At 32.5% G+C, this 12338-nt stretch overlaps 2 protein-coding genes across 2 annotated transcripts; both read right to left on the reverse strand.

The window, feature by feature from the left end:
- Positions 1-1555: 1555 nt before the first annotated feature.
- Positions 1556-1723, reverse strand: LOTGIDRAFT_80581 (hypothetical protein; the record flags this gene model as incomplete). The annotated part of the gene is made up of 1 exon (XM_009049077.1): positions 1556-1723. A coding segment is annotated over one exon (168 nt), but the record flags the coding sequence as incomplete, so codon positions are not given.
- On the reverse strand, positions 1717-2664 carry LOTGIDRAFT_111382 (hypothetical protein; the record flags this gene model as incomplete). Its single annotated transcript, XM_009049078.1, has 1 exon — positions 1717-2664. One exon carries the CDS (start codon positions 2662-2664, stop codon positions 1717-1719), a length of 948 nt encoding a protein of 315 aa, XP_009047326.1.
- Positions 2665-12338: the final 9674 nt, after the last annotated feature.

Consider the following 12338-nt stretch of genomic DNA (forward strand, 5'->3'; position numbering starts at 1 on the left):
GGTCTGGGACGACAGTCAACACGTTGAAAAAGAGTATGCGATCCAAACTGACGGACCGTGACCGTCTTGGCCGCCTGAAGGTCCCTTGGAGCTTTCCTTCGAAAATACCACCATCAGTTTTATCAGGGATACGACCCTTGACAGTAGAATGGAATGACCATGGCTCTGTGTGCGGAACAGTTATGGTTTGAATAAAATATATTAGGAAATAAGTTCATATGCAAAACTAGAGGTCTAGCCTGATATTCCATTCTCTTCACAACCAACGCTAATTATAGGATAACTTAAATTAATTCAAGCAACAAGTTTACTCAAGACAAAGTTTACTCAAGACATAACATTTTAATACATTTCCCCTCACATGCCATTTATTTACATGCTGTGTGGTTTGTCGCGAGCTAAAACATGACCTGAATTAAAATATATGGGCCAAATTGTCTATTTCAGTTAATTTGAATTTAAAATCCAATTGTTCTTGGGGGAGCAATAAATAAAACGATATATTAAGTAGAGCATTTATTCGTTGAATAATTAAATGACCGTGTTTGGTTTGTAAATAGAGGCAGGTATTTCACCCTTTCGGAGCACTTGACTCCATTCCACATTGGTAATATTTTGTCTTTAGATTACAGAGCAATTTGTATGGAGTATTTGTATAAAGTATAGAGAAACATCTAAATACGCAATCTTTAATCGGATTGATACCAAGACTTACCTATGATATTCTCTGGACACGGTTGGGTATTAGAGGAGTTGGTATTTGTAGCGTACCATACAATACGACTTGATTCAATATCATCTTGATCTTCAGTACAATGGCTTTGACCTAGATAGTATACATTATAGTATCATTAGATATTTTTATGGTTATCCAAGAGCTGTAGGGTCAGAGAATAACTGTGATAGTAATTCATTAAACTTATATAAAAGGGAAGTTGTACAATGCCATGTGGTTTCTGTCATATCGGACAATGGGTATATCCTTCATATCAGTTGTTTTTATTATAATGTGTTTCATTTAATAAAGTAATCGACCTATCCATAAGCTTTTCAGATCCGGTGTTGATGAAAAGAGTTGAACACTAGGTCCACGCTATGATGCCACCTAGCAAAAGGCAATTTTACATATTTTCCTTGGCTCCTAGCATATGGTACATCACGATTAAGGTGATTTAACAGAATCCAAGGCTCGCACTACATGTTTATGGTCAAGGATATTGATTCTCTTCGCAAATAATGCTTGTCGGAATATCAAAATTGTCCCCAACCAAAAAGTAGATAGATACGGTATACCTTTATGAATGTCACAAAATCTTCCTGTCATTTCATCATCACAAACACATTTAAAACCAAGTACGTCATCAGGAACACACCGTCCATATTTACATGGCGAAGAAGCACAACCATTATCAATCACGTCACACATATAGCCAGAGAAACCATCCTTACATTGGCAAGAGACGTCATCACCATCACCAACACAGGTCGCACCGTTCATACACAGTGCCTGACAGATGTTAAAATCCGCGCAAGTTTCTCCAGTTAGTTCTAGTGGACATTCACATCTAAATCCAGACGAGGTTTCCAAGCATAAACCACCGTTCTGACAAGGATTTGAGACACATGAATTTAATTTTGTTTTACAAGACGCACCACCAAAGCCATCAGGACAAAAGCATTTAGGACCACCATCAGCAACGCTACAGATTTCACCATCTAAACAGTCAATGGTTTTACATAGGTTTGTCTCACATGTCGCTCCTGTAAATTCTTTAGTGCAGTTACAGGTAAACAGCATTTTGTTGGGAAGACATGTTCCGCCATTTTTGCATGGCTAACCAATTCAACTTCACATCTCAGACCAGAAAAACCATTTGGACATTTACACATAATCTGGGAATTTGTTGTACTGCAAATACCATTGTTTAAGCAAGATTCAGGTGTACACAAGTCAACCACACCTTCGCATTTCAGGCCGGTAAATCCATCCCGACACGTACATTGAACTTTTCCCTCCACAATGGAACAACCACCATTGTTTAAACATGACTCTGTAGCGCAAAAGTCTTCCTGAACAGAGCAGGTTGGTCCAGTAAATCCAAAAGAACATTTGCACTGAATACCACCATCTATGGTGCTGCAAACACCATTGTTTGAACACGATTGGGGAGTACAAAGGTCTACTTTAACTGAACATGTAAGACCAGTAAATCCAGGAGCGCATGTACATTTGAAAGATGCTCCATTAGATGTACATATTCCGCCATTTTGACACTCTTGTCCAGTACATGGATCAGTTAAACTGTCACAACGTAGACCAGTGAATGGAGCTTTACAAGAACATCGTGGTGCTTCAATGTCGTTCTTTTCGCAAACACCATTATTCAGACAGGTGTTTGGGAAACAAGGGTCAATTACATTTTCACAATTCTTCCCGTTGAGATTTGGAGGACAAACACATTCGTAGTCGATACCACTGGGTATACATTTGGCTTGATTCTGGCAAGGTGGTTGGGAAGAATCACAAGGATTAATTTGAATCTCACATCTGTCACCTGTAAAATCCTTAAGACAATCACAATCTGGTTTACCAGGGGTGTCTTCACAAATACCACCATTCAAGCAGAAATTAGGAGAACATCGAACTACCGGAAGTTCACACATTTCTCCAGTGAAGTTGACTGGACAGTTGCAGGTGAACATGCGTCCTCTTAATTGTACGCAGATTCCGTCGTTTTGACAACTTTTCGGGAAACATGGGTCGACGATTTCTTGCTTGACATCACAATTCCTACCCGTGTAACCATCGTTACAGATACACCTATAACCTTGACCATTCACAAATCTTGGTATTTTACAATTATCAGCATTTACACATAAATATTCACATTGTGGACTCGCTGAAAAAGAAAACACAAATGGATCAAAATATCACAAGTGTAGCTGTATGTAACTGCACAGCAACGCACAACTTATTTCTAAGTACTACACTTATTCTCGAGAACAGAATATTAAATTTGAAATATTCTTTAAGAGATATATATTTTTGAAAAATCCATGATATGATAATAAAAAATATTCATGTATGTAAAATACTTACACAAGTATTCAACTTTCAAGGTACCATTCCAAGGGACATTACCGTCAGTAGGATCATAACTAAAGATAACATCTTTAAACAGCAACGACTTCGATTCCAATAGGCATATCTTGTGAGTCTTTTGTGCTCCCTGTTTTCTTGTAACCTAAAGGAACATATCAAAATGAGATTGCTGAAAAGTTGATTTGTGTTAGTCGCCTCTGTGTACTTGATATTTGAGGTAATCATGGTTAATGAAAATACTGTATCTATAACGACTTGTACTATGAATATTTGAATAATGGTGATGATCTAATGCTTCCAAAATTCTGATAAGCTTTCAACAAGAATTACTAAGAACAAAAGAACTGATCTCATAGAAGCTATTTTTCATTCAGTCATTATATTGTTCCCATGGGCTTAATGTTAGATAGGACCATGTCCTTGTGTATTGAACCTTATGCTGGCCCATGTAAGATAAAGAGTTTATCATTATTTTTATTGATCTATTTCAATACAAACATCCGCAAAACTAAAGACAATGCACCTACCACTAACGGTGAAATATTACATGACGGTAGATTATTCTGTTGATTATTCAGTTGTATTACAGCCGCTGTATCGTTCGGTATGTTGATATTCCAATCACATCTAACACCATCTGGAGGTGAATTAGGGTAATTTGGAGTTTCGATCGTACTGTTCTGGTATATATCGATGGAACATATTCCTGAAAGACATCGTTAATTACTCAGCAAAGTATATTAGCGAATAAGGAATCTCAAAGCGAACGAATTTCGCAGCAATGGTTCAGCTTGCTCCCTCGCTTTTGAAAGATATTTAGTTCGTCCCGGAAAACTTGATTGCAAATTTTCGCTAAATATAACATGGCGTTTTCCGCATTTATTACCCAATAATGTACAGAACACGATCGGCATGGGATCTTAAAACATCCATTTATATCAAATTTATGGAGACGAGCCATTAAGATAGAAGCACACCAGGCTGGAAAAGGACGGATGGAAAGAATATACAATTTATGTATTGTTCTCATATACTGAACGAGGCAACAGCTATTTGTAAATTAAGGTTATAAAGTGGTACCTGTATATTCAAGTCTAAATCCAGAGTTACTAGACTTCTCATCCGTAGTAAATATAACTGTAACTTCGTTGGTTCTCGTCTCTATTGGTGGTAGGTTTACTTGACTCCCACATTCTTTTAATAACTCTGTACCTCCTTCTATAATCTACACAGTACATTTTATCATTTAAGAAACAACGTGAGTGGTTAAAGGATATGAAAAAAAAAGATGGAGATAATTGTAAGAGAGGTAATTGGTAATCCTGAAATTTATTTTCCTTCCATCACCGGTGTTTTTATACTGACACAGCAATACCACGCTCTTTGCCATTTCTAAGTTACTAAAAGAAAATATTGGGTGCCGCGATGACTTGGTGGATGGGACGCTTGCTCAGTAACCTGAAGGTCCAGGTCGAGATGATACGTTTTGATTTTTTACTCGGTAACTCCATGTCAGTGATTTCCGATTGCTTGGGTTGACATGGGGAAAGTAGGACATGAAAATCCATTCATTTCATTCAGAGAAAATACTGACATTCGTTTGATGGTGTAACTTACTCAAAAGAGATATTACGCATTTGTTTCCAGTTGGATAATCTCTTACTTTGTAATTATGACTTAAAAGTGTATACCTGAACTTCATCATAACAAGCCGTTTTCTCGCCAGCCAAAGCTCCATCTTCAAGTTGAAAGGATGTAAACGTCAATCTAATGCGACTGCCCTTACTGACCCGGATTGTCCAAGTACACAGTTGATTGTCAGGATAAGACCCACTTGTGTAACCGGGACTATGAAGTTCACCTGTCCAGTCGGTCAAATTATAAGAATCTCGCCCCAAATTACAAAGACTGGTAACACCTAGAATACAATAACATGTTGACATACAGTTACCTGATACAAGATAATTTACATTACTGTTAAACGATCGTCTTACCTTGTTATGTGAAGTGTGTTACATACTAAGATGGTGAGTTTTGAGATACCAAGCTTTCTCTTGAAAGCGACCTCTAAGGGAGGGGTTTTCAACCTTGGAGTAATTTTGGGGAGTAATTAGGGGCTTTGTAATCTAGCAAAAAATATTTGGTTAATTATAATTCAAGTTTTTTTATTCAGCTGGACTCTATTCGAATGCAGGGATAACGAAGAGAAATCACGAAATGAAAGAGGTAATAGAAGGAAAAGGGTTGATAACCCCTGGTGTAGGGTATAATAATGTTAGAAATTTTCTCAATTCGACCTAGTAGCGATCACTGTGTATCTGGTGTATACGGAAGCATACAAACATGATTCTTGTAACTGCATTATTACCTCAGAACAATGGCTGAGTCAATGGTTCTTATTTCTGGAGGCATAAATCCTCAACATATCATAATTCGTGACAAAATTATCTACCCGTAGCTTAAGCGCTAGAGTTTCTTTTATAATACACGATGTAGAAGTGGCATGTCCGACATTTTGTAAAATATTTGACTTAACACGATATAAACACTGAATCAGTGTTAATCTTTAATAATGAAAAACTGAAAGATTTATAACTCTCGTGTTTATCTAAGTTTCAAGTACTAACTAATTAAAAAATCTGGTTTTATGTAAGAACACAATTTTGATTTGAACTGATTCAAAAGAAGTTTTCTAGCTTTTATGTACGTAACAATGACACCAAAAGTTTATATTTGCATCATTCTGGCGGCTGTAGTTTATGTAAAAACTTGACTGAATGATGACGTAACCTTTAAAGGGATTGTAAAGAGGTTTTCTGAATATTTTATGTGTATCTGGGACACTGATAGCATCAATTTGAGCCATGCCCTTTTTCGATCAGGCGTCTTAGGTTCCTGCAAATTCACTGAAAATAAGTTTTTAATGATGTTACTAATCGCAGAACATGCTTTATCACATAAGGCCCTTCGCAATCGAAAATTGGAATGGTGCAAATTGATGTTATCAGTGTCCCGATACACATACAAAATTTAGAAAACATCTTTACAATGCCTTAATGATATCAGCCTAAATGTTTCTGGAACACCAGATATTTGTTTATAGACATTGACATTATAAATTAGTAGGATTTGTTCATACTGACATTTGGCAATTCGGTAATAACCTACAAATTATCTCCAGACAAAACTTCACAACTTACATTTTGAAATACTGAGAAGGTAAAATATTTTCACTACAAAGCTGAATACCATATTGTGTCTGGAAAAGAAAGAAAACATAGATGTAGATATCAAACACAGGTTTTCAAAACCAATATATCACCCCAATTGTTTTTTTTTTTTTCAAAATTACATGTACGTTCTTTGAAGTTTTAAGATGGCTTGCCAGGCAAGATAACAAACGCTCAGTGGCAGCTATGTTTAATTTAGGACATTTAGCATAAGTATTTGTTCGAAAATTGTTAATTTGGTTTTTTGAAGCTCATTTAATTTTAAGCTCTAAAAGGTAGATTTTAAATGCAATTGGATGATACTAGGTTGAATTATTAATCGTCAACAAATGATAAACTAACGAATTCGAAAATAAATAATTATATAAAAAATAAGATTTTCGAAAAATTTTCGACTTTGGTCTGTAACACCCCAGAAGGCATAACTCGATGAAATATTTTAGCCCAAAGGAAGAGTATCAAAAATATTGAGATTGAGTTTGGCACCATGACATGACTATGACCCGAAAACGTTTTCGTCAACTTTCAAACCTTTACCAACTGAGTATTAAGAAACTCATGCAGAACAAGATTGACTTTATGAATTTGTGGCAAAATTTGTTTATCTGTTTGTGCCAATAAATAAACTAAACCAATTGTTTCAATTGATTCATAACTTAGATACAATTGGCAATATTTTAGTTACTTGGAATTTTAAACGATAAATGCAGAAAACACATACGTTCTATTAGTTTCTACAAACGTATTGACAAGTGGCCTTTTTTGTAAAAAAAAAAACATCTAATGCCACACAGTTTCAATCATTTTTTTCGCGAAAGTGTGTCCTAGATAACCCTATGTTTATTCGTCTTACGGAATAAAATATATTCTTAAAGCTTTTATCATATTCCTTTCATGTCTTCCTTTTAATATAAAAAGAAATATCGCAAAAGTTCTACCTTCAACAATCTAGTCACTTTATCCTGTCAGCCAAAAGTTACATTATTTCCGCCTTCCTCTGTAAACTATATTCTATGGGACTCTTTTTAAATGAAGGTCTTAAAAAATATTCAAAATTTCCTCAGAAGTTGTCGGTTGATAAATAAACGTCATTGAAGTGGCTGAAGTTTGGTTGTGTTGCGACATTATTATAGAAAGAATCCTTTTCAAGTGAATTATGTTGTATTATTGACAAAAGGAGGGCGATATTGACTTTTCTTCGTATACTAGTAAATATAGATTATCGCAAGTGTCATGTTATGTTCGCCATTATACATCTCGGATGTGGTTCTAAATCCGTCTACCTTTAAATGAACGTATTACAAAATATGCATCCAACTTATCTGTATAACATAATAATATTAGAAAAGAAACGAATAGAATAAAAAAGGATAATAATATCCTGTATAGTGCCAAGAATTGATGTTCTGTAATAGAATAGAATAGAAACGAATAGAATAGAAACGAATAGAATAGAATAGAATAGAATAGAATAGAATAGAATATCCTGTATAGTACCAAGTATTGATGTTATATGTAATAGAATAGAATAAAATAGAAACGAATAGAATAGAATAGAATAGAATAGAATATCCTGTACAGTACCATGTATTGATGTTGTATGTAATAGAATAGAATAGAATAGAATAGAATAGAATATCCTGTATAGTACCAAGTATTGATGTTATATGTAATAGAATAGAATAAAATAGAAACGAAACGAATAGAATAGAATAGAATAGAATATAATATCCTGTACAGTACCATGTATTGATGTTGTATGTAATGGAATAGAATAGAATAGAATATCCTGTATAGTACCAAGTATTGATGTTATATGTAATAGAATAGAATAAAATAGAAACGAATAGAATAGAATAGAATAGAATAGAATATAATATCCTGTATAGTATCAAGTATTGATGTTGTATGTAATAGAATAGAATAGAATAGAATATCCTGTATAGTACCAAGTATTGATGTTATATGTAATAGAATAGAATAGAAACGAATAGAATAGAATAGAATATCCTGTATAGTACCAAGTATTGATGTTGTATGTAATAGAATAGAATAAACTAGAATAGAATAATATCCTGTATTGTACAATGTATTGATGTTCTTAGTAATAAAATAGAATAGAATAGAATACTAATATCCTGTACAGTACCATGTATTGATGTTCTATAGAATAGAATAGAATAGAATAGAATAGAATAGAATACTAATATCCTGTACAGTACCATGTATTGATGTTCTATAGAATAGAATAGAATAGAATAGAATAGAATAGAATAGAATAGAATAGAATACTAATATCCTGTACAGTACCATGTATTGATGTTCTATAGAATAGAATAGAATAGAATAGAATAGAATAGAATATCCTGTATAGTACCAAGTATTGATATTCTGTGACGTTTTATCGAATTTTACAGACATAAAGAGCTGCGAGTTCAGAACCCAAACCAGAATTTCTACTCACACCCTTTTATTCAAATCCGAATTGTAAAACAAACATAAGAGTTCTTAAGCGTACGATGGCATATAGATGTTTTTAGCTGGTAAATATCCGGAGGGAAACTATCATTTTGTTTGCTTTTCTTATAAAATGCAGTCATATTCGAAAGTCCTCAACACAGCAATTAAACACTTTAGCTAATGAGAACCAATTATGTTCATAATAGTCCTTTACTTTTCATTCTCACCGTTGACAGTGTTTACATGGCGCAATCAATTTTTAATTGAAAAAGGGAGGCGGATTCGGTCTATTGACTCAGATCTAAATTTGAAAGCCGTAATTAACAAAGTTAAGATAAGCATCTATGACTCTTTTAAAGATATGTGGCTCTCAAAAAAAACATAAAAAGATAGGGTCGCGATGGCTCAGATTGTTAAATGCTTACTCGCTAGAACCGGTGCCCGTCTCCCGAGATTGGTGATACCAATTGGAGGCAGACTGTCCTAATTGGGACAACCGCCGATGATGAGATTAAAAATGTGGCAGCTCCGTGGAAGCGCACGGCCAGAGCCTCCAACTCTACAATTGAAAGAGTTTTTTTACAGTCAATTATTGTGCCATCTGACAATATTTTGTGACAAAAATTTATTAACAATGGTTATTTGAAATTTGTAGGGGTTGTAAATCGAAAAAGTGTAGAATGATGCGATCTGTTCTGGCAAAATATTCCAGATTGAAAATTGAATGGCGCCATTCTTCATTATCAGGTGCAGAAAAGTAGCACGTGAATCTCAATCTTACTCCATTAAAGAATTCTTAAGTTTATTTTGTTTCGCGAAACTCAACAGCGCAGTGTTCATAGTAAACACTCTTTTGTGTCTACCGCCTATAGAGACAACACCAACCTTCAACATGTATTCTTATTGATAAAGGCCATTTATTTGAATGACCTAACAATCATGAATACATATAACCATATAAAAATAAAAACATATTTAACATATTAAACTCGAATGTCATAATCGCAGTCTATAGTTACATTTTCTGAAGATTTACTGTACATGGGGTTAATTTAAAGGTCAAACAATTAGACCTCAATTAAAAGAGAACAAAAATCCCATTTCTTTATGTTGTGTTGGATGTTTCACATCTCTGCGAATTAGATAGAATACATTTGATTAAGCCACCGATAAGGCTCACTTCGTCAGTGACATTTTGTGGCATTTGTTAACAGAATGAAAGCTTAAAGAAGTAAATAGACTAATCTGCACTGCTATTTTAATGTCTTTTAAAGTGCACGTAAACGATATTGGTGTGTCTTTGTGAAGTAATCTAATAGTATTTTTCTATCTCAAAATTCGTGAAGTTTTTTCATAAAGAGCCAGAAAAGGTTATTACATGTATGCATACTAAAATTTATAATTATATATCCAGAAAAATCAAAATCAGGATCTTGTTGTTTTCTGATAATAGTATTGATCAATTTTTGATATTAATGTTGTTGGATGATAAATAGAATCAGATGGTTGTTGTTATTTTGTATAAGTTACTATCAATTTTTTATATTAATGTTGTTGGATGATAAATAGAATCAGATGGTTGTTGTTATTTTGTATAAGTTACTATCAATTTTTTATATTAATGTTGTTGGATGATAAATAGAATCAGATGGTTGTTGTTATTTTGTATAAGTTACTATCAATTTTTTATATTAATGTTGTTGGATGATAAATGAATCATAAACCAGTTATTATTTTGTTAAAGTTACTATCAATTTTTGATATTAATGTTGTTGGATGATAAATAGAATCAGATGGTTGTTGTTATTTTGTATAAGTTACTATCAATTTTTGATATTAATGTTGTTGGATGGAAGTAGAATCAGAAACCAGTTATTATTTTGTTAAAGTTACTATCAATTTTTGATATTAATGTTGTTGGATGATAAATAGAATCAGATGGTTGTTGTTATTTTGTATAAGTTACTATCAATTTTTGATATTAATGTTGTTGGATGATAAATGAATCAGAAACCAGTTATTATTTTGTTAAAGTTACTATCAATTTTTGATATTAATGTTGTTGGATGATAAATAGAATCATAAACTTGTTGTTATTTTGTTAAAGTTACTATCAATTTTTTATATTAATGTTGTTGGATGATAAGTAGAATCAGAAACCAGTTATTATTTTGTTAAAGTTACTATCAATTTTTTATATTAATATTGTTGGATGATAAATAGAATCAGATGGTTGTTGTTATTTTGTATAAGTTACTATCAATTTTTTATATTAATGTTGTTGGATGATAAATGAATCATAAACCAGTTATTATTTTGTTAAAGTTACTATCAATTTATCATATTAATATTGTTGGATGATAAATAGAATCAGATGGTTGTTGTTATTTTGTATAAGTTACTATCAATTTTTTATATTAATGTTGTTGGATAAATGAATCATAAACCAGTTATTATTGTGTTAAAGTTACTATCAATTTTTGATATTAATGTTGTTGGATGATAAATGAATCATAAACCAGTTATTATTTTGTTAAAGTTATTATCAATTCTTGATATTAATGTTGTTGGATGATAAATGAATCATAAACCAGTTATTATTTTGTTTAAGTTATTATCAATTTTTGATATTAATGTTGTTGGATGATAAATAGAATCAGATGGTTGTTGTTATTTTGTAGTAGTAATTATCTACTTTTGATAGTTATGTTGTTGGATGATAAATGAATCAAATCATAAACCAGTTATTATATTGTTTAAGTTATTATAAATTTTTGATATTAATATTGAGTAAGCATGGTCTGCTTCAAGCTCGACACCCGCCACTACTACAATAGTCAAATAGATACAATAGATAAAACCAGATCAATTCATTCCTGACCAAACAAATTGTAGTTGGCTGATAAATTAGCTTATATTAGTTTGAATCAAATTTTAATATTAATGTGGATGGTGGAATTAATAGCTCCAACGTTTGTTTTATTCTGACGAGGGCTCAAAGTTCGTCTTAGGTACGAATCAATAGATTTTAACAAACAACGATCATAAATTACAGTGTTTCTTGTTTATTTACCAAATTAAAAATATCAGCTATTATTAATGATTCGCTGATAAAAAAAAATCAAATAATCATTTATAAATAAAACTACAAGTAGATTCATTTCAGATTTAAAGGATAAAATCGTTTGTGTCAAGGAATTAACCATTTTAAATTTTAAATTTCAGATCTACGATAAATTTAATCTGTTTTTTTTGTTAAATTGAATACGTTTATCCTGTCTTGTTGATATTTCTACCCTGTCTTGTTAATATGTCTACCCTGTCTTGTTAATAAATCAAAATCAATAAAGATCTATAAGCATTAATCTTATCGTTCGTCATCTAAAAGATCCATAGAAATGAAATGACCCATACCTAATGTACTGACATCTCTGTAATAATCATATGCTGTTAATGGATTTATACTTAATAAGTTATTATGTCTATTCTTCGTGTTAAAATCTGCGGCGATTTGTAGAGGATTTCTATTTCTATTGAAAATTTAG

The sequence above is a fragment of the Lottia gigantea genome (genome assembly GCF_000327385.1).
Source record: "Lottia gigantea unplaced genomic scaffold LOTGIsca_13, whole genome shotgun sequence".
Lineage (NCBI taxonomy): Eukaryota > Metazoa > Mollusca > Gastropoda > Lottiidae > Lottia > Lottia gigantea.